Source organism: Pholcus phalangioides, unplaced genomic scaffold (genome assembly GCF_987345545.1).
Source record: "Pholcus phalangioides strain wild (caught in Gottingen) unplaced genomic scaffold, Ppha-v1.0 ptg000017l_1, whole genome shotgun sequence".
Taxonomy (NCBI): domain Eukaryota; kingdom Metazoa; phylum Arthropoda; class Arachnida; order Araneae; family Pholcidae; genus Pholcus; species Pholcus phalangioides.
The window spans coordinates 18,163,245-18,185,865 of record NW_028301610.1 but is presented as its reverse complement, the minus strand read 5'-3'; the positions used below and the strand labels follow the sequence as shown (position 1 = coordinate 18,185,865).

The window sequence follows — 22,621 nt, the reverse complement described above, 5'->3', positions numbered from 1 at the left end:
CGAAGCCATTGGGACCTGATGGCTACTATTTTGGTAAACAAAACGTCGTGGTATGTTGTTCTGAATGGTAATTAGATCTACAACCTGCCTGCCACACTACATCGCTTGGGCATTTGAATATATCTGTATACAGTGTATACAGAAGAAAATCTGTTAGCCAATAAGCATTTTTCCTTTAAATTCACTTTATTGAAATATGCAATAGCAGCAAAAAAGGTGCACAATGCTAATAAAAAGTCTTGTTCAAAGAAAACATTGCTTTCATTACCTTTTAAATTCATAACCCCCCCTTGCCATCTCGCAAAATTTTATATACAGTTTACTCCTCACAGCCATTGCTCAAGAGGCAGAAGGCAAAGATAAAATTACTATTTTTAAACATGCAAAGTACCCAAAAAGAATTAGAAATTTGTTTTGTGACGTTTCTATCAACGTTTTTCTTGATGATTTGAATAACATTTATTGGAAACTTTAGTGCTTGAACAAATATATGAACTAAAATGCAATCAGGTTTTTAAATAAATTTCTACTTTCTTAACATAGTCCCGAAATCCATGGGGGGGGGGGGGGTATCTATTTACTAATATAGCATGAAGAGCGCATGTAGTGTTGTGAAATTGTAATTTACTACTTTAATTTCTTATGGTACGTAAATAATACAAATTTATCACTATTAATCATTTTGGATTTCATGGGGAGACAGCGTGGAAAATGACCTTTGCTACAGGGAGTCTGTGGTGCCTTGACTTTCACTGACTGGGGGGGGGGGGCGGCACAACATCAAAAAGGTTGGGAAACACTGTTGTACAGTAGAAACACTTCTAAATGAACAAAAAATAAATGTTAATCATAGGCCAAGTTCTTATATAATTATTTAAACTTATTTTTTACTGTTCATTGATGATTACACAAATGTAAAAAGGGTAATATTTTGTAATTCATTAATGCATTCTTTTTAAACTAGGCCGGATAGTCGAGAGTCTACTGTATGTATATATAGATAAACAGAAAATATTTTTAGCCGGTATTGCAGAGGTTTTCAACCTTTCTTGAGTTATCCATCATTAAAGTTTCCTTTGACATATGTATACCTGAAATCTACATAATTATAATACTTTTATGTAATTTTTACAGGACGTTTAATTGAAGCGTTGATCAAGTGCTCGTGTGCACGAAATATATATTATAATATATGCAGTGGATTCCACTTATAACATTTTCAAAAAACCATCATGAAAACACCTAAGTAGGAAAACGCTTTAAACTGGAAATCTTAATAAGAATTACTTAGAGTTGAGACAACGAAAACAAGCTCTACGAAGCAGGAAAACATTAATAAGCGGGATCAACTCTATATACACTGCTGGCCACCGTAAATGCAACACCCTGAAGGAAGCATGCAAATTATATGAAATTTACAACATGCATTAGCGGAGGTGAGATATGCAAATGATTAGAATTTCAGCGCATACGCACATCACGCGCGCCTGTGGCGCCACTTCAAAGCGCTATTTAAGGCTCGGAGATTTCGACGATTTGAAGTACGGCAATTGTGTTTTTCTTGTGGTTTTTTCAAAAAAACGATCAATTATGCCTCGTAGAAAACAGCGATCATCTTTTGATCAAGTATCCGAGTTCGACAGAGGAAGGATAGTGGCCTACCGAGATTGTGGATTATCTTTCATGATGATGAATCGCTCAGCCACATCACGAACCATAGCACAGCACGTTCAGTCTGTACCGCATCATCCAGTGTCGGCGCGTACCATTCGACGCCGTTTACAGCAGAGTGGTCTGTCCGCAAGACGTCCATTGCTTCGTCTACCCTTGACGCAGAACCACAGACGTCTCCGCCGCCAATGGTGCGATGAAAGAAGGATGTGGACGGCACAATGGAATGAAATTGTCTTTACTGACGAGTCACGCTTCTGTCTGCAACACCACGATGGTCGGATTCGAGTCTGGAGACACCGTGGAGAGAGGATGCTGAACAGCTGCGTTATGTACCGCCACACTGATCCTGCACCGGGTATTATGGTATGGGGCGGTATTGGATATCACTCTCGCACTCCTCTAGTACGCATTGCCGGTACTTTAAAAAGCCAGCGCTACATCTCCGAGGTGTTGGAGCCAGTTTCCCTTCCTTACCTTCAGGGCTTGCCCACAGCCATATTTCAACAGGATAATGCGCGACCACACGTGGCACGCATTGTCCAAAGGTTCTTCGTCAATCGCCAGATTGAATTGCTTCCCTGGCCAGCTCGCTCTCCGGATCTTTCGCCGATAGAAAACATGTGGTCCATGGTTGCTCAACGATTGACCCAGATTACATCCCCAGCTGCCACACCAGATCAACTTTGGCAACGCGTGGAAGCTGCTTGGTCTGCTGTACCCCAAGAACACATCCAAAGTCTCTTTGAATCAATGCCGAGGCGTGTGGCAGCGGTGATCTCCAACAATGGCGGCTACTCTGGCTACTGATTTTGGCAGGAACCACACTTCACAGAAGTCTATAAATTTAATCATTTGCTGCTTGGTCAACATGTTATCTACAAAATAAATATTGTTGCGATATCTCTTGTCTTTCTTGGTGTTGCAATTTGGGTGGCCAGCAGTGTAGATAAACAGAGGGGAAAAAATGAGCTAATATTGAATTTGAAGGAAAATTGCTTACTTTATTGGGACCTAAGAGGCTCCTCTTTTGGCAAACAAAATGTCGTGGTATGTTCTTCCGAACGGTAATCAGCAACCTGCCACACTACATCACTTTACACATTGCAATATATCTATAAACAGAAAAAAAAACTGTTAAACAATATAAAATTTAAAGGAAAATTGATTATTTCATTGAAATATCCAATAGTAAAAAAAATTGATACGCAATGCTAATAAAATGTTTCGTTCAAAGAAAGCAATTGCTTTATTTAGTGCATCATTAATCTTTAAATTCATAAACCCGTCATCTCATAAAATTTTGTTTGCATTAATTGCCATAATTTATTTACATTATTTTGAGTTATTTACATCATGAGTACCTATATGCATTTTATTTACATTATACTCATCATAGGCAAAACCTTTCTGAAATTTGTACCATACATGTGTATCAACGCTTTTTCCGATGAGTTGAAAAAATATATAACACTTATTATTACTTTAGTAACTATTAAAAAAAACGAGTGTGCAAGCAGAATGCAAAATAAATAGAAATTGATTCAAAATCCTGACTACATTTTTGCACACTTTTCACAGATAAATATTCGGCAATGAAAACGACAAAAAAGTAAAGAATCTCTGCACTAAGAACTCCTTAATCATCATCGCACAAGCTTAATTACTTTTTATACACTACTAAATAGTTAAATCATGAAATTTTTCCACGCCAGAAACACGATCACTTTAGCACGTGTTGTGATGTACACAATTTGTTTTACTTTATACGGACAACTCTGTTTTAGATTTAATATCAATAAAGATGGTTGAAAATGTATTCAACACTTACCATGTATTTGGATGTTTCTCAGGATCTATAAATTCGCAACGAAAAAATATTTATTCAGCTTCATTCTTGGATCACACGTTGGAAGAACTGAAAAAAATGTCATCCTTTCAGCTAAAAAAAGCAAGCAGCAACGTGAAGGAGCTAGGGCCCAGTTGGTCACGTGACTTTTGAGTGCCATAGCCCTGCCTTTCTCGTTAGCCCCGACGTTTTTGATACTGTCGTGAGCGCGACTCAGAAATAAGTCGAAAATTTTATCAAATGGTAACAAACATACATGCAGAGCCGCAACTAGATGTTTGGTCATCCGGGGCCATTGCTCATTTTGGCGCCCCTTTGTAATGTTGAAGGAGAGGTTTAAGAATAAAATTTGCGCCCCCTCTGGTCCAGCGCCCGGGGTACGAGCAGAGCCGCAACTAGATGTTTGGTCACCCGGGGCAAGTTCTCATTTTGGCGCCCCCTTGTAATGTTGAAGGAGAGGTTTGAGAATAAAATTTGCGCCCCCTCTGGTCCAGGGCACGAGACCCGCTTGCTCCCCCCCCCCCCAGTTGCGGCCCTACATACATGATACTGCTTTTTCCGGCTGGAATCAATAAGTAAAGAACAATTCATCTCGAATTTTGAAGTGCCAAAAAAATATATTATTTAGTTTGTTTTTTGAATTAATTTTCAAAGAGTCAGAAAAACTATTAACCATAGTCTAAAAAATATATACATATAAAAGAACTTATAAAAATAAATTAATGTAATTAACTCCAAAAACTAAATTTCATAACAAATAGAAAACGTATTACAGTATCTAAGGGGGTGCAGGAAGGTAAATCGTATTGCACTGGGGGTGCAGAATGGAAAAAAAGGTCAAGAACCAGTGATGTAGATATTTTATCCATATAAAAGAACTAATTGCTTTGTAATACTCGGGTAGCCCTAGTTTCTTAATCTATTCCAATATACAGTATTTGTCTATTTACTATATTTATCAAATAGGTGTGTGAAATGAATAAAATATATTTTATGGCAACAATTATTATTATGAAGATATCAATATTACATTTATTATGAATGGTTAGTGTTTAAAAAATTCAGTAAATCTGCTGAATAAATGATTAAACATTTTTGATTAATCAGTAAAAAAATTTTAATGGAATTGCGATAGCCATCCTTCGAAGGTTGCCGCCCATGCTCGTCTTTCACTATGAAGGTTGTCATCGTGGTCCATGGGTTCGAATCCGGGCATAGAACATCAGAGGCACGTTCTTTACCTACAGAGCCTGGGGCGACCACCGATGGATGGTGCCTTCATTTCCGACCAAACTCCACAGGTTGGAAATTGCCGTATGGCGATATATGACCGGAGTTGGTGTGCGGTGAAGTAGTAGCCATCAAAGCTGCATTGAAAAGCTTCTTAATACATTCATTGATGTTTGTCGTAAAAGCTCAAGAACATCCGTATAACATGTGGTATCCAAAATGCGCCCAAAAATTTAAGAAAAATTGTTAATGAAATATCACTTACCAAGATGAAATTGTGGTCGATACCGATATATATGATGATATGCTCGCACTACAACAAATTGCGTAGGAACACTCAACGATGATGAAAAATAGATGACTGTGGATATGCCCTCCTTTTCTTAGGCCGGTATTACACTATAAAAGTTTGATAAAAGTCCTTTTATAAAACTTGAAAAAAATACAGCAAAAATAAGATCACTGGTTGCATTTTCTAGAATGTAACCAATAACCTTATTGGTTAGATTTTTCAATTTTTATAAAAAGGGATTTTATAAAACTTTTATAGTGTAATCCCGGGCCTTATAAATATACGCACCACTTTTCTATATCCTACGCAAAAATTTATCATACCTCCATGCACAACCATTTGTCGGCTTTTACGTTTTGTTTACTTCAGTAGTGTGAGGTTGTTTCGTCTCTTTCACGAACTATCCTTTTGGGAACAGCCGTCCACATGTATTATGCTGTGTTTTTTCTTATGGTGGGTTCGTGTCTGGAATTGCCTGGAGATGCGACAATCAACATACAAACATTTAATTATCATGTGAACTATGTACATGAAAAAATGGTTCAGTTTGGCGGTGTCTTTTCAGACACCGGGGAGAAACAGACACTTTCTGGGAAGTTCTCATGCCTCCCAGAGGAGTGTACACAATCATGGAGGACTGTTCAAGAAGAAATAAAGAAAATATAATAGAAAGCGATTAGCCCCGTCTCTACTAGGGAGGCAAGCGAATTACCCACCCATTCCAGACAAGTGGGGGGGGGGGGACGCTATTGTTTACTAAACAATGAATATCTATAGCGAGTCGAGGTTCGGCTATTCAGTTAGTAAAAAGGGGCATTCCGCTTTTTTTTAACTCGAGCACCCCCGGCTCCGACGCCACTGTTTCTAGAGGTGTACCGACAGTTCCGCACGGTACATTTCCTCGCATGGATAATTTGGGGACGATTCCGCACAGCCCATTCCCGCACTAGCGAAAACAAAGGCCCTTCTTGTCTTTCTTTTTCTGTTTTTATTCCTGTTTCTTCCCTACCATAAATGGCCTGAAGTTATAAGGGGGTTGTATCCTCATGAAATTGTGCCACTTAAATAAATCATCTTTGACTCGTGCTTTTTCAACTAATTTCTCATAATTTGAAAAATATATATAAGAAAACAATCTTTAATAGGTGAATACATCATTATTGTATATGCTAAAATATATATTCACTTTATTTTTTACCCTAGATCAGAACAACAGAAAAAACTCCAAATCACAACGCTTCCTTCTGAGGCTTGCACAGTAGGCGCATTAAATTATCTTACCTCTTTTTCTACGCAATGTACTACATGAAATTAATTCTTCAATAGACAGAAGTGTGGAGGTGAATAATTCGCCCCCCCCCCTCCCAGCCTGTAACCGCTTACGGCAATATTCATAGCATGTTTTCAAATTTGACACATGGACACATTTCTCTTCAAATCGAGATGAGTTCTATTTATTGCAGAAAACTTTAAAAATTTCTGAATCTGAAACTTTCACTGATATTTTAGGGGTTTTGACTTGTTTGCAAAATTTTTAGATTAGACTCCGGCGGTGCGTTAGTCCGGCCGGTCCAGTAATCCCGCGTTTTTATTTACGGTTTCTTCGTACGCAGATGAGGAAATCATGTCACTGCATGTCTTTGCAAAGAATTTTATATTATTTAAATGGACTTTTACAATTAACTTTCAGTATTCGGGTGATTTCAGAAATCCGGCACACTCCGGTTTGATATGTGCCGGATTAGCGAGAGTCTACTTTATTTCAATCCACAATATATAGGATATACAGGGGATATCTGCAAAAATTCGAAATACATCCATTAACGAAACTTGAACGGTTCCGATAGTCGAAGACTTGGTGCCGCGGGCACCAAGGATCGAGAACTCGAGCTTCGGCGAGCACCATGACGCTCGCGTGGAAAAGATTGAATATGCCTGCTCTACATTCAGTGTCGCAAGCTTGTCACCATCATCACGTTTGCTGTAGAAGATTTGTTTTTCACCTTCCAGTAATTTACGGAGGTGAGTTTTCAAAATTTGTAATAATAATTATAAGCATGCCTAATCATTTGAAAGATTTTTTTCCCCCTTCGGACGGAGAGCAATATAACTTCACAAAATGAGTTATCATGGAAGAATGGAAGTAAAATAAAAATAAAACGAAGAAATTACCGCTTATGTCTATAGCATATACAGTCTATAGCAGTGTCTTCTAAATGATGTGCCGGTGCATTGCTAGGTAGCATGAGATCGTTGAGGGAATTTAACAAGATTTTTCAAGACCAACTTTATATTCATATTGGTCTGTGATTTCCAATAAGTGTGTAAGGAATTTTAGAGTGCTGCAACCACGCCTCAAGAGCAGGAAAAGAAGCCACGAGATACTTAAAATTTTGATCCAAAGGATGCCGCAAATATGAATAATTTGGAGAATTTTTGGTTTATAGCCTGAAGATAATTCAGAAATGATTGTTAAGCACATCTCCCACATTCTGCAATAGATCTTCATTGAGAATGACGAGGATGTGCTTATTGGCATTCGGTTTTTCTCTCCTCCTTGTAGTATTAAAAGGATTTAACTGTGTTCTAGCTCAAGGAATATAGCTCTTCTCATGAAGAGCTTGTGATCCTGATCCAATGTGTGATGCTGTTAAGTATTTTCTATGCTATTCTAAACATAATTTTGAACTGTCGTTGGAATTATTGACTCTCGTTTGAAGCTGGCACATTGCTGCCATGTGACAATATTCGGTAAAGTTGGTGTTATTCCACAAGTTATAAAATTTCTTCCCAAAAATATATATATAAGTCTTGTATTTTTGGAAAATTATCAGTTTTAGCTTTAAAAAAACATTCTTTCTCATGACAAAAATTTCTCCGATAATGTCAGTGATTATCTTGTTCATCAGCTAGAGTTCTTTCTTAATTAGCCTCCATAATCCTGGTAAATTTTGGGTAGTATTGGGTAAAAGCAAACCAGGGAGGAAAACAGTTGTCACTGCGAAAGCTTCAGGTTTTAGACTGTTGACAGGTACGAAAATAAGCATAGAGCCGGCTGATGACCATCTTTAGATTGGACACTCAAGTGTTTTGTTGATTGCTTTTTTTTTTTGAGAATGCAACAGACGCGGCGAGTCCCCAAAAGACCAGATTTCAATGATGACCACATGCGCTTTCAGAGTTGAGACATTTTTCCCAATGTTTCCGGCGTTATCCCTGGAGGGTAGGGAAGTTCATTGAAAGCATTTGAGACGTTACAAATATGTACCAGTGATGGTAACTCGCGGGAAAAATTGGCCAAAATTTGCTCACGAGGGAAATTTCTTAACATTTGTGGGAAATTTTGAGAGTTCAAACAAAAGAATTTTTACAAAAATAAAGAAATTAATGCAGTACAATACTTTTCTATTGTAAAATACTTGTTTACGTATTTTTCCCGCTAGATGGCAGCACATTATCCTGAATGCGTGGAAAAAATTTAGTCAAAAGGGAAATTTTTGAGGGAAATTTCGCTGGAAGAGGTTAGCATCACTGATATGTACATACAGCACCAGTTCTTGCTTTCATTCCCAGGGGTATTTTCTTTGGCAATACTACAAGCCGAGCACCATAATCAATCTTGTAAGGGATTACTATAGGAATACTCAAGATTTAAGCAAAAAAAAGGTAATGTATTTATCCATCTAGTAGCCTATTTCTAGTTATTCAAAGAATTCGAAGCATGATATAATCAGTTTTACGTATATATTTCCTTATATAATTAAAATGATTCTTTTATAAGAGAAATGAAAATGTCATCAAAACAATTTAATTTTTGCAGTATATTTGTATGAGGCTTACTATAGAGAAGGGGGTTTATATATTTTGAAATAAGTTTCAGTTGTATGGATTACGCATTTAAACGACGTTTTGCTAAACTTATTTCGATACGATACTGAGATAGTCTTATAACAGTGGTTCCCAATTTGTGGTGCATGGTTGTCTGGAACTAAGTGACAAACCATCCAAGGGTACCCGAAAAATATTCAGCTATAGCAAAAGAAAAAAACTGTTACGTAATATAAAAGTGTAAAACATCACACAGTTATTGTGCAGTATACCATATTTTAATGTGTATAAGGTACCCCTTTTTGCTAAAAACTTGGGTCTCAAAAATAGGAGAGGTTTCTTCATATATATATATATATATATAATCTTTACAATTTCTTTCCATATTTTAAGCCCAAAAAACAGGGGGTTTCTCATACACATTAAAACACGGCAGGTTTCGTAGGAGTACAAAAGCGCCCCTTACGTATTTATAGAAGTACTCGTCCCTGCCGATGCATTTGTAATCGTGCCATGGTCTGAGATACCATCGGAGATGTGAAGGGGCATGGGGGCATTTCCCCCCCTCCCCCAGCGTCAAACGTGGAGCCGACTGATCCAGTGTATATGCGTATATATGAACTGATATCATCATGCCCCCTCCCCGACTTTCAAGCCTATCTCCGACCAATGCTAATCGTGCTCAATCCTCTTACCAACAATTTGTAGTATGCGCATATCTTTCTCACACTTCTAGTGTTGTGCATGCCTCTTACACATTTTTAAGGGTACCTGAAGCATGAAGGTTTTGGAACTATTGGTATAAAAGTAAGGGAATAGTAGTGACGGGGCATCATGTTGTACGGCGAAAAATAATTTTTAATGTAAAGAAATTAATGTATTTCCCAATCTGTACAACATAAAAAAAAACTTGTCATTTACAAATTTAATGAAAATTAATTAACAACACTGCTCAAACACAAGTGCATTCACAGTAATAAAGAACCTTCCGCTTTTCTGCTGTCCTGGTTACCGTTGTTTGACCATTTCGGACGTTTCACTGCACAAGTTAAAGATTGCCAATTAAAAATTCTAGTAATAACTCTTGATAACGGCTGCTAGTTGTGCCGAAACACGTAAGTTCTTTCATTACCTTGGATATTTGTCTTTAAGCGTTGTATGTGATAGGAAGTTTAGAAAATTTAGTTTTCGAATATAATGTAAAATCATTCGATTCAATTATTAGAAATTCTGATTAGTTCCAGTAGAATTTCACTTCAACGCAACGATACTCGACATAACGCTAAATCCCTCTTCATATTTTCGAGTCGTATTTGAACCTATAGCCTAATTTTAAACTGCTGCCTCTCAATATAACGGTAATCCCTCTACTCTACAACAATATATTTTTTTCGTGTCGAAGTTCGTTGTATCGTGATTCAACTGTACTGTGTACTAACTGAAATTTTTAGGGAAAAAATCGGTTTTTTTTTAAAATTTTTGAAAAATTTATTTCGTAAGTTTCAAAAAAAAAAAAATTGAAAATAATTCAAGAGGAGTTTAACATTAGACTATAGGCAATTCAAACAGGACGTAGTAGCCCAGGGGTCTATATGATATTCACCCAAACTGCCGAAGGACGTTTAAATATTTCGCATGTGTTCGATACCCGATTCATACTTATCAAAAACTTAACTGACGCGGGGTACAATAGAAACGGTGACAACATGACCAGAGAAAACGATTGCTACCACAAGGAGTCCCACACCGAGGGGTTAGCGTACAAACCTCTCAATGAGTATAAAAAAGGCAAAATGTTTAAAGCTTCCGTTCGGAATCGGCAACAAATTGTAGGTCCCGGTCTAATTACCTCTCGCATGCAGAAAATGACCTTGGTGCGACTGAAATGGTAGAATGAGCAATTCAAACAAAATTTAACATTATTTAAAATTTAACATTAAAAAAAGGGTAAGATATTTTACTGCACCTACTGTGCAAGTTTCAGAAGGAAGAGTTGTGATTTGGAGTTTTTTCTGTGTGTTGTTCTGATCTAGGGTAAAAATTAAAGACAGACAGACAGAATTTAATTTTTCTCGTCGCTGCTCAGCCCGAAGGGGCTGCCTGGCGATTTACAAACTGCTCTTGCTAGCTATGAAGGGGGTTATAGACAAGTTTGTGCGTGTTTGTGTAGATGTGAAGTGCTTGTAAGTTAATAGAAAAAAAAACCGTATAAACACAGTCCGATACATGCTACCATCAGAATAGTACAAAACACAAAGATCAGCCACACTTCATCAAAATGTTACTCTATGCAATAGAGTTGATCAGCAAAATCAATAGTAATTAAAAAAAATTATGCGATAAATACAAGTATTATAATGGATACAAAAATGAAATCACTTATGTACAATTCAATAAAATACCAAAATGCTACATAATGCATTAAAGAGAAAATAATAAAAAATAAATCGAACATACAAAAGAAGTAATAGAAAAACAAGTGTGTTAGCCGAAATTATACAAATTGGTACATTGCGACATCACTCATGTACATTTGACCACAGTGTTACTCTATGCAATAGAGTTGATCGATAATTTCGATAACAAATTAAAAGTACAAAAATATTATGATAGACAAAGATTATACAGCTCAGTAGTTCAGACCCTAACGCACCGACCATAGCACGTGCAGCACGTTTTGAGGCCTGAGAAATTGTAGTCTTTGACGTGGGTTGTAATCGACCAGCTCTCTCAGATGCTCGTATTCTGAGTTCCTCATCCTTTCAAAGTGATCCTCTGAGATTTGTTGGATGTAGCTGAGGATAGTTGGAATCTTCAGGTCTTTTCTAATGTCAGCCCCTCTGATGTACTTTGGGGCACGCACAAGAGTTCTCAGTATTTTATTCTGTTGACTTTGCAGACGCTGCATGTTGGTTTTTGAAACATGAGCCCATACTGGGGCGGGGTAGGTCATGATAGGTCTAATGATTGTTTTAAACAATATGACTTTGTTTTTACGAGTTAGTCTTGCACTTGGAAATGTAATGCGTGACATCATTCCCATGGTTTGGGTAGCCTTAGTTCTTACGTGATTTATTTGAGGAACGAAGGATAATGATTGGTTTAGAATGCATCCCAAATATTTCACTTCCTTCACTGGTCTTATGGCTTCTCTTCCCAGGTAGATTGGTGGATCTAGTGAATTTGGTTTTTCTTGTTAGCCAGATGAACTGACACTTGGCATGATTAAGCTCAACAGCATTATCTTCACACCAGTCTTCAACCTCCTCCAGAGTCTCCTGAAGATTCTCTCTGCATTTATCAGATTTTCTGTTGTTGGTGATAATAATTGCATCATCCGCAAAGAGTCCCAGTATGCCCATTTGGGGGGCAGGGAAGTCATTGATGTAGATGGAGAAGAGCTGTGGCCCAAGAACTGATCCTTGGGGAACCGAGGCTCTTATTGGACGAACAGAAGAACAAGCATTTCCATTTATTACCAGAAAATGCCTGTCTTTAAGATAGCTGTTGAAGAACAACACGTAGTGGTCAGGGAAACCGTATTCAACAAGCTTGGCCAACAGAGTTACATGATTCGTTTTGTCAAACGCCTTGCTAATGTCCAAGCACATTGCGCAGGTGAATTCCTTGTGGTTGAAGGCTTGTATTGCGAATTCCACAACTCGATGCAGCTGTGTGACACAGGAGTGATTTCTTCTGAATCCATGCTGCTCAGGACGAAGAAAACTAGAAGATTCGAGATAGTTATTGAATCGTTTAAGAAGGATACGTTCAAACAGCTTAGATATATTGCTCAGAAGGCTGATCGGTCGGAAATTTTTGGCTATGAGAGCGTTAGAGCCAGATTTGTGGATAGGTTTGATTACTGAAAGTTTCCAAATTTTCGGTAAGTGACAAGTTTTTAACAAGCTATTAAAAATGTTGGTGAGAGTCATAAGGGCAGATAGGGGCAGATTTTTGAGAGCAAGATTGGAGATCCCGTCCAGGCCAGAGGCTTTCTTGATCGAGAGCTTGTTAATAAGTTCTCTAACTTCCTCCATAATTGTTAGTTCTGAATCTTGAAACCCACTAAGACTCTGATGACGTGGTCTGTTGAGAAATTCCTCAGTTATATTCAGGTGTTCGCGCTGAGTGCCAATCGGTTGATTCGTGTTAGGTTTGAATTGACCCTCATAAGTTTCGGCAAGCACTTCCGCTATCTCAGCATCAGTGAAGACCAATTCACCTCGTTCGTTTTGAATTTTGGTAATTTTCTTGCTTTTCTTTTTGCAGATCTTCCAAACTTTCCAAAGGGAGCCCTCACTCGCAGTGGCCTCTTCAACGAAGTTCGAAAAGCGCTCGTTGACGAGTCCTTTGATTTCTTTCATGATTTCCTTTTCCAGTCGATTGAGCGCAACTTTGTCCAAAGGACGACGAAATCTTTGCCAGGATTTTCTTATTTTATTTTTGAGTCTAATTTTTTCCTTTAGCTCAAAAGCGATTCCAAATTTATTTCCCGGGTATTTGATTTTTCTAGTTGAATTGTGTAATGCGGATTTAATACTATCCGAAAAGATGCCCGTTGCTGCTTCAACTTCCTCCTTGTTTGCATGCTGGAGCTCGAGAACTTCGTCAACATTTAGCAGATCTCTGAATTTATTCCAGTCAGTGGCATGGCAGAAAGGAACATCTTGAGGCCTTGTTAGATCAATTGTGAATATGATTGGATTATGTGTTGAGTTGAGGCCAGTGAACGATTCTAAGTCAACATTATTCCGAAAGTTTTTAGATAGACCATAGTCAAGTACATCCGGTGTACCCCGCCCTCCAGGGTGGTGGGTTGGTGTGGAACTAGAGTGTATTTGTAGGCATTTGCTTCTACACCATCTTTCCAGAACTTTACCACAGGAATTTTATCTGTTACTGCAGAAGGCAGGACTTTTGCAGTTTCAGTCCCCAGCCAGTAGAATTGGATTGTTGGTGTTGATCAGAAAGTTAAGTAGATTCAGGTCGAGTCTATTTCTAGATGGTTTGTATATTGCACACAGAGATATTGGGTGCCTGTTAATAAAGATGGTAACTGCCAGATTTTCCATGGAGTCGGAGTCGGGTGTATCAAAGTTCTTTAAATGGTATATCATTTTTGATGAAGACTGCTACTCCACCTCCTCTTTCGCTTAGTCTATCTTTTCTGAGGCAGGTGTAGTTAAATATATTAGTGGTGTGTGAAGGCTTCAACCATGTTTCGCATACGAGGGCTACATCAATTTCCATGTCGTAGAGTGCCTGGCCGAACTCTCTAAGGTCATTTCTCAGACTTGTGGCATTCATTCCATGCCAAAATACGCAGGAAATGGGTCTATCCAGGGACAAAATTGAATTCATACTGCAATTTTTGATAACTATAATCTCACACTCCAACAATTAGCTGGCAAGTCTTGGCGTGCTAATTGTTGGAGTGTGAGATTATAGTTATCAAAAATTGCAGTATGAATTCAATTTTGTCCCTGGATTTTCCTTCATTTCCCTCAAGAACGGTTCTAAGAGGTTCAAGAATTGTTCAATATTTTGAGCAGGGGAATGAGTTGCTGCTGTTGGATGGACTAAAACTTTATTTTGTGAGTTGTCATTTTTTGGTAAGTCTCTGTCTATACACTGTTCTGTACTTTCGACTATGATGTAGGTTTGATCACATTTGTTGTCGTCATAGTTCCGGAAAAGTGAAGGCCGTAGAAGGGAGAAGTTTGTTGAAGAGACACCCCTCTCCTGATTCGTCACTTCCAACTTCTGTTCAAGTTTGTCCTGTACAGCAAGATGGGTCATGAAATCTTCTACGACTTCTTTATATCTCATTCCTATTTCACTGGTTTTGACTTTAACTAGTTTTTCACGCTCTGCCTCTAAAACTTTGTTCTGCAGCTCCACTGATAATTCTTCCATGGAGAGCTGTGGCTTGCCTTGCCCCAAAATGTGTAACCCTTTCCTCGTTATTTCCACAGGTTTCTTGGTGTTGAGTCGGCTGCTTGTCAATGTTGTTCCAAGAGTTGAATATATATTTTAGCATATACAATAATGATGTATTCACCCATTAAAGGTTGTTTTTTTTACATATTTTTTATATTTGTTTAAAATTATGATAAATTAGTTGAAAAAGCACGAGTCAAAAATGATTTCAGTGGCACAATTGTATAGTGGAGGATACAACTCCCTTATAACTTCAGTCCGTTTACGGTAGGGAGGAAGAGACAGGAAGAAAAACAGAAAAAGAAAGACAAGAAGGACCTTTGTTTTCGCAAGTGCGGAAATGCACTGTGCGGAATTGTCGAGGACGGCTTCATAGGCAGTTTTATGTCATTCTAAAAGAAGTCGCACTTCTTCCCACCATATTTCACTTATACACTTTTATTTTTTTGCATTTGAATTTTTGTTCACGGCTGTAGGCAGGCCTCTTTTACAGCCTGTCAAGCCTACTTTCCAACTGGATTCTTCCCTGTGGTCCAGGGCAGTCTTAAGATCATCATAGCCCATGGGCAAATGGATTTTTCGAAAGCCCTCCTTCTCGTTAACTAGACAGAAACATGGCTCCCACGAATAGGGCTGACAGGGCCCCAGTCTTTTGGCCCGGGACAATAATGCTATAAATTCACTATAGAAGGGCCCGTGAAAAGTCTGACTTATAGAAGTCCGCCAAAGATCCAGTGGCCCTGCTACACGATGTCAGGGCCGGCCAGAAATATGTCTGCCTACCACTTAATATGCATACTCTCGAGAACTGTAACTACATCTCAGCATCATGAGTTCCCCCAGCATTTGCGGACCCATGCCTTAAGACGGCACTGTCATGGTGCCCCTCACATATATCATGGCTGCAATTTTAGAACCAGTATAGCACATTTTTAGGGGTAAAAGAGAAATATATAATAATGAGAATCATCCCGGTGCCCAAAGCTGGGGACCTGTCAGCTCTACCCTCATGGCACCACATCCTGTAGCAGAGCCCTTATACTGGAATCTTTGATGGGTCCCCCAAACCAGACATTTTACGGGCTTTTCTACGGTGAATTTATAGCATAAACCTCCCAAAAAAAATTATGATAATTGTCGCGGGCCCCAGGGCTGGAGCCCTTTCAACCCTACCCTCATGGCGGAGGGAGGGCTGAAGACCACTGATGTTAAGAAATATGTGGTCCTGGTTTCTGTTCAGGGACATTTCAGCAACATCAGCAAGGGTACTTTCTTATTTAAAGTGCCACTCTATCGAGCTATTTTGCCAGCTTTATATATGTTAATTTTTTTCAAACTATGCAAAATACAACTTTTTTTTAAAATTTAAAGATATAGAAACGTTTTTTTATGAATTAAAATAAATTATTCTCAAGGTACATAATAACTAAAGAAAACCGCTAATTATTTCAATGAAGTATTTTTATTTAATACTCAAAAATTACTTTATTGGTGATACTCACGCGGAAAAAGCCAAACGTGTTTGTTAGCGAGATTTCTCTCATCTTCTGAGAGGTCTCCGTGAAAGTTTGTGGTGAAATGGGAGCACCTTACGCCATTATCGAGGGGGTTTGCGATTTGCTTACTTGTGATGACGAGGGGGAGTTTGGATAATGCTTACGTCATCACTCACCGTTTATGAAAACATGAAATACAGTCGAATCCCGTTATAACGAACTCTAATAGACCGGAGAAATCACTTCGTTATAACGAAATTTCGTTTTTTTTTGCATTGTTCTTATGTAAACTTACCTGAATGAATGAACGCCAGAACTTTGCCACTGGACTTATCCCGTTGCCGAGATCTCTTCCAGTCCAGCTTCGTGGCAGAGTCTGGAGCACTTTATTTAGTGTCAAAAAAAAAAAAACATACAAACTTTTTTACAACATATTTTCCCCGGACAATTGGGTACTGTCGCGATTAACAAATTTTGTGGTGATTACAGACGAGATGGGATTAGGAGTTGGAGAAGTTTCGGGGTTTAGTTAAGATGAATGTACACATATTAGGATGGAGGTATGTTTTAAAAGCAATTGAGCCCCCCCCCCCCAGCCATCTCATCTGTTATCTTACACTTGCCATATTATATACACAGGATACAAAAAGAAATGAGAATCTTATTGTGAAATAATATATACTATATATATCCATCGGAGCGAGTCATCTCGCTTAACACCTTATTAGTGAGCAAATGGGTTTGATAACTTGCGGACCAGAAGCCAGCATCAGTTTTATTGGGTTGAGTTCACTCGCTCCGGCGGATTTAATGAAAATATACAAAATAGAAGTATTGTGTGGGGGAATATATACCATTAGGGAGCACCCGTGGCATCTCGCTTAGCACCTTATTCGGTGAGCAACATGAATCCGACAATATGAGTACGCACGTGTGTTGTGGACATGTAAACTTACCTGGGGGGGATTAGAAACGTGTTCGTTAAAACGAGATTTTCGCTATATCGGTATTGGTTAAAACGGGATTTGACAGTATTTTTAATGTAAATATTTTCATCTTACTTGGTGCGCTAAAAACGAGAAAAACCTTTCGATAGTTTGCGGTGCCCTACAGAGTCACTTTAGTTATATCTAAATGTTTCGCGGATCCAAGTGATCTGGAAATGTGTCCGGGCCGCTTAAGTGCTCTGGAACTGTGCCCCCACAAACGCATCACTCAAGTGATCCGTAATTATATGCCGCAGATCACTCACTTAAATAATCTGAGAATGTGACGCGGGTAACTCGAGTGCTCTAAAACCATGTCACTCAAGGGATTTCTGAATGTGTCATGGATCGCTTAAGTGTTCTGGAACTGTATCCCGGGTCATTTAAGTGATGTGAAAATGTGCCACGGGCCGCTTAAATGTTCTGGAATTGTACTACGGGACACTTAAGCGATCTGTAAATGTGCCGCTTAGTTCATTTTTACAAAATTAGGTTTGAGGAGGGCAGGCCGCATCAGACAACCCCCAGGGCCATATTTGGTCCGTGGCCCAAGGGCTTTTATGCGATTTATCATTACATGGCTTAGAGGGTGGGTCGCAATGAATTTATTAAGGATAAATTTTAAGTTCTTACCCTTCAAAAGGTATTGTCTCCTCTCTTCCGAAATTTCAAGTTTAAAAAAATATATTTTTTTGCATTAAAAAAAATGAATTTTTGATCGTGAGAAGGGGGCACGAGGGCCCCCCACCCCGTGTACGTCTCTGATCCCATCAATATGCGTTAGGATTCATAGGGGCAGAGCTGATGAAATTTTGTAGACAAGGGGGGGGGTCAAAAATGGCTAAACATTTGCTTACGTAATACTTGATCAGCACTACTCGTTCTTAGGGTCGTGCCCGGGTGGGCCAATGCGTCAAGACAGCACTGGCTGGAGCTCTGTCAGCCCCGCAAATTCATGGTCTCACATCCTGGAGCAGGGCACCGAGCCAGACTTTTCACGGGGCCCTTTCATAGCGAACTCATAACATGAAAACACAAAAATTGATGGTAATTGTCTCGTGCCCCAGGGCTGGAGCCCTGTCAATCATAGTCGTAAAGTTATTCAAAATGTTGGGGGGGGGGGGGGTGTCTGTTTCAATATAACGAAACCTCGTTTATACGACGCGTCGTAGTCCACATTGTGGTAGGCTGTGTGTCGTGGACAAGGCCGCAAGTTTCGATATGAACACTTTCTTTGTGCCTTGAACCTCGTTGTCTCGGTACTTACTTTATTTCTTTCAATAAGAACACGCGGACTAGGCTCTATCGGATTTAGCCAATTTCAGCCATTGCCCTTGTGAAGGGGCGGGACCGAGATAAAGCGCTAAACAATTTTGCTACGGAAGCGGGACTCGTGTCCAGACCGGGAAAGCTATTTAAACCAGAGTAGTACCCAGGGCCGTAACTAGACGCTTGGTCAGCCGGGGCAAGCACGCTCCCCGGATATTTTGGAGCCCCTTTATAATACTGAAGGGGTTAGGTGGTAAAATTTGTGCCCCCTCTGGCCTGGCGCACCAGACCAGCCTGCTCCCCTTAGTTGTGATGCCCTGGTAGTACCATTAGATTTGCCTTAAAAATGCCTATCATTGGATTATATTTGCATTGCGAAGCCGGGCCTTTCACTTACACAAAAGATATTTACCAGGCCACGGGCTTCCAAATGTTTGGAACGACTAAAACTAACCTATACTAAGAAGGCCGCAACTAGATAGGTACTTGGTCAGCACGGGGCAAGCACGCATTTTGGCACCCCCCTCGTAAAGTTGAATGATAGGTAAAGAGGGGAAATAGGCTCTCGGGCCGTGCCCGATTGGGCCCATGCGTTAAGACAGCACTGATCTGTGGTCACTCATCATTTTAAATCAGCGAAAAAATTTAAAAGTTGGTGACTCACAAGCTGGGATTTTTGGTGGGTTTTTCTAGATTAAAAATTTGCCTTCCCCCGTTCAATAAATTTATGATGTAAAAAATAAAACACAATAATACAATTCGTATCCCCTTCACCCTTCTTAGCCCTCTGCTGCTAGAGCCTTGTCAGCACTACCCTTGAGGAAAGCGGGCGGGCATGGCATCCATCCCAAGAAAGTAGTGAGAGATGAGAAGGCCTAGACATAATCCCTCTCCTATATAAAACAGTTTTTCTAAACCTTTTTCAAACCGCGACCCGATGAAGCAAATTTCCATGAGTCTACGGCCCGGTCTGCAATAATTTACTCGTTCATAAGGTAATAAATAATTAATAAACAACCAATTATTTTTTAATTCAGTGCAAATTAATTGATTAAAACCATTCACACAAACAAATTGATCAATTAATTTAAACACTTTTAAGAAATTAATTAATTTAAACACTTTTAAGAAATTAATTAATTTAAACACTTTTAAGAAATTAATTAATTTAAAACCCTTTTATCAATTTATGTTACGGTCGTAACGGACTGTTAGAACGTTTTTCCGTTTCGGTGATGTATTAATAACGCACAGAAGTCACAATAGTTACGTATGAACGAAACGTTTCATCAGCAACTGCAAACATCATCATTGGAAAATATAATTGATCACAAAATTAATCGGAAGGTCTTAATATTGAATTTCATAGAATAATTTTGCAGTTTTCATTCGCAGCGGGAAATGAGAATCTCGCCATACATTAAAATTTATTTGTGCTGACTTACATCGACGTAACACTTATTTATTAGCACGTTTTGTTAATAATTTAGTGTAAACTATATTTGATGACCGAATTTTGTATTTTATCTTAGCTAGAAAAAAGTAATGATATAAAAAAATTCTACATCGTAATTCACCATAAAAATCAGCTGAAGAGCAGGAGATTGTTCAATTTTAGGCGAAACACTCCTTTAAGTGTATTCACGATAGATGCTCATATAAATTGTGTAAGTTTATAAATTTCAAGCGATTTTTCTACTCTAATTTGAAATTTTTTCTCCAATTTCGTAACAAAAATTTTTATTTGTTAACCTATCATTTGAATAAATGAACAATACAACACTGGAAAAAATTCACAAAATGGAAACTCGCAACGTAATCCACTGCATGCAAAGAAAACTGTACGGTACATCACAAAGTCATGTGCACCTTTATGACCGATTCAAAACACAATATATTCAGCTGGTACTTCACTGATTAGTCGCTTCACTTGCCATGCATATGTCAATGACTTCGTTCATTTCTGAGAACAGGTTAATACGTCCTCCATCATTATAATTGGACTGCTAGAGATTTTTTTAGGTGATTAGCGGCTGGTCGGTCATAAATATCGGAAATTCCCAATCACTCAACAGATTTTCCTACTTTGAAGTTATGCGGCTTGGCCTCTGGCGAGTAGCAAAAATGTAAAACGTGTCTGAATCCCCTGTGCTATTGATGCACCCACTGTATCAAGAAAGCCTCCACACAACCGAAAATTTAGAGAAAAAGGTGGTGAGGGGGAATGCCTCTCTCTCTCGCCCCGGGTCCGGCGTGTGGTAAAAGGGCACCCTGACTGAGTATAACCACCTTTCGGAAAATAATGTGACTAGTACGGGATCTTTCCATCCATCACAGGTAATATCCCACGCAGGACAACTTATTTTCTGTTGCAAAGTGTTGAAAGTTTTGTCACGACTGAGGTTAATAAATCCTATCCAAGCTGACGAAATAGGTGGCGTGTTTCTTCCATCATTAACGAGGAAATTCTGGCATGTTCTGATGAAGTATCCCTCGAGAAAATTCAATTCAGAATTGTGTGTTGCTTTTTTAAAAACAAACGCTATTTCGATAGCTTGGACAGGATTTATTAACCTCAGTCGTGACAAAACTTTCAACACTTTGGATGCGAATTGGGGAGCTATCTTTTGCAAAGACCACTCGGACGCAGCAAATACAAAGGCGAACTCTCCGGACGACCAGACATAAACATCACCCCTCCACGACTGATTCGTGTGAATTCTGACCACGAGGTCCTGATGACGGCTCTCCATTGAAGAGCCGAAATGCGTCGACCATTCGACCAATTGAACTTATTTGTCTTGAAAACGTGGCAATTTTTGTATAAAAAAAATATATGAATTTGTTTTAAAATTTAATTTTTTTTCCGTAAAATACTAATTTTGCTTTAAAAAAATTGATTTTGGATCCCATATTTTTCAGGAAACTGAGGGATCCAAAAAGTAGGGTATTTTTCTCAGGAGTACGATTTTTATGACCATTATAGAGGAAATGGAAACGTGTTTAGGCAGGGTCCTATTTCCATTCAACAAAATAAGCTGATGCTTAGGGCGTCAGAAGAAAAGGGCACCACAAAAAGACACTGAAGGCTTTTTCCCCCTATACCACGTCCTATACTGAGTGTTACTATTGTCACTGTAGTTCAAGTGGCGACAAGGAAAGAAAATGTTATTAGTGGACATATATATATTGCCGCTATTAGTGAACATATATATATACTGTCTGCGGGCCAGACAGTTGGTAGACCCCTCGAAATAAGGAGGCGTGAGAACATTCTCGACACTGTTATCACCACCATCTGATTTCTGAATCATCCTTTGCGATATATGGGTATGGCACTCCTTCACTCTTCCTAAAAGAGTCAGGATGGCCAAAAGGTTCACAGAAGGATAGTTCACTGAACCGGCCGAAAACCTCCTCTAAGTAGTAAACAAAAGGTAGGAGCAAACAAATGGTTGTACACGATGTGAGAGAAATTTTTCTATAAAAGAATCGACGATACCGAAAAGTAAGGCCGTAGCGGGGGGGAGGGAGAAATTGGGATCTGGCCTTCCCCCCTGAAATGTGAGAAAATGCCTAAAAAGATGGCCAAATCAATTGTTCTATAAATGTAAGTGGCGCCCCCCCCCCCCGAACGAAATTTCTGGGTAAGGGCCTGCCGAAAAGAATGGTATATGGATAAGAGGAGAAAGAAACGTCCACATACAGTCATTTCATTTTATCCAAGACATCGTTGAGTGTTCTAGACAATTGGTATATTGGTGCCTAAAAATTTTATATACGCAATTGCTAAATTGCAGTTTAAGAGTAGTACAAATTTTTCTGATTTTATGACAGCGTGCGTCCTAACACGAGAACAAGTGATATTAAATCCTGAAAGTCGAAAAAACATTATTTTGAACCACTTTTCTTGAGCAAAAACTACGCTCGGATCTCAAGAAATTTTGCTGTTGTCTAACATTTATTTTTCAAAAATTGGCCAAACATAACAGTAATCACAAAATATTTTGAATAAAACGCATATCAATATGTTTTGTTTGTTAAAAATAAATATTCA

General features: G+C 38.8%; 1 protein-coding gene across 1 annotated transcript in view; it reads left to right on the top strand.

The window, feature by feature from the left end:
- The first annotated feature begins 4,716 nt into the window (after positions 1-4,716).
- Positions 4,717-22,621, top strand: part of LOC149072475 (uncharacterized) — a 55,678-nt gene continuing 37,773 nt past the window's right edge. The window contains exons 1-2 of the mRNA XM_089247202.1: positions 4,717-4,821; positions 8,616-8,708. Of these exons, the coding sequence (XP_089103328.1) occupies positions 4,717-4,821; positions 8,616-8,708 (198 nt within the window). The remainder of the gene's footprint in view (positions 4,822-8,615; positions 8,709-22,621) is intronic.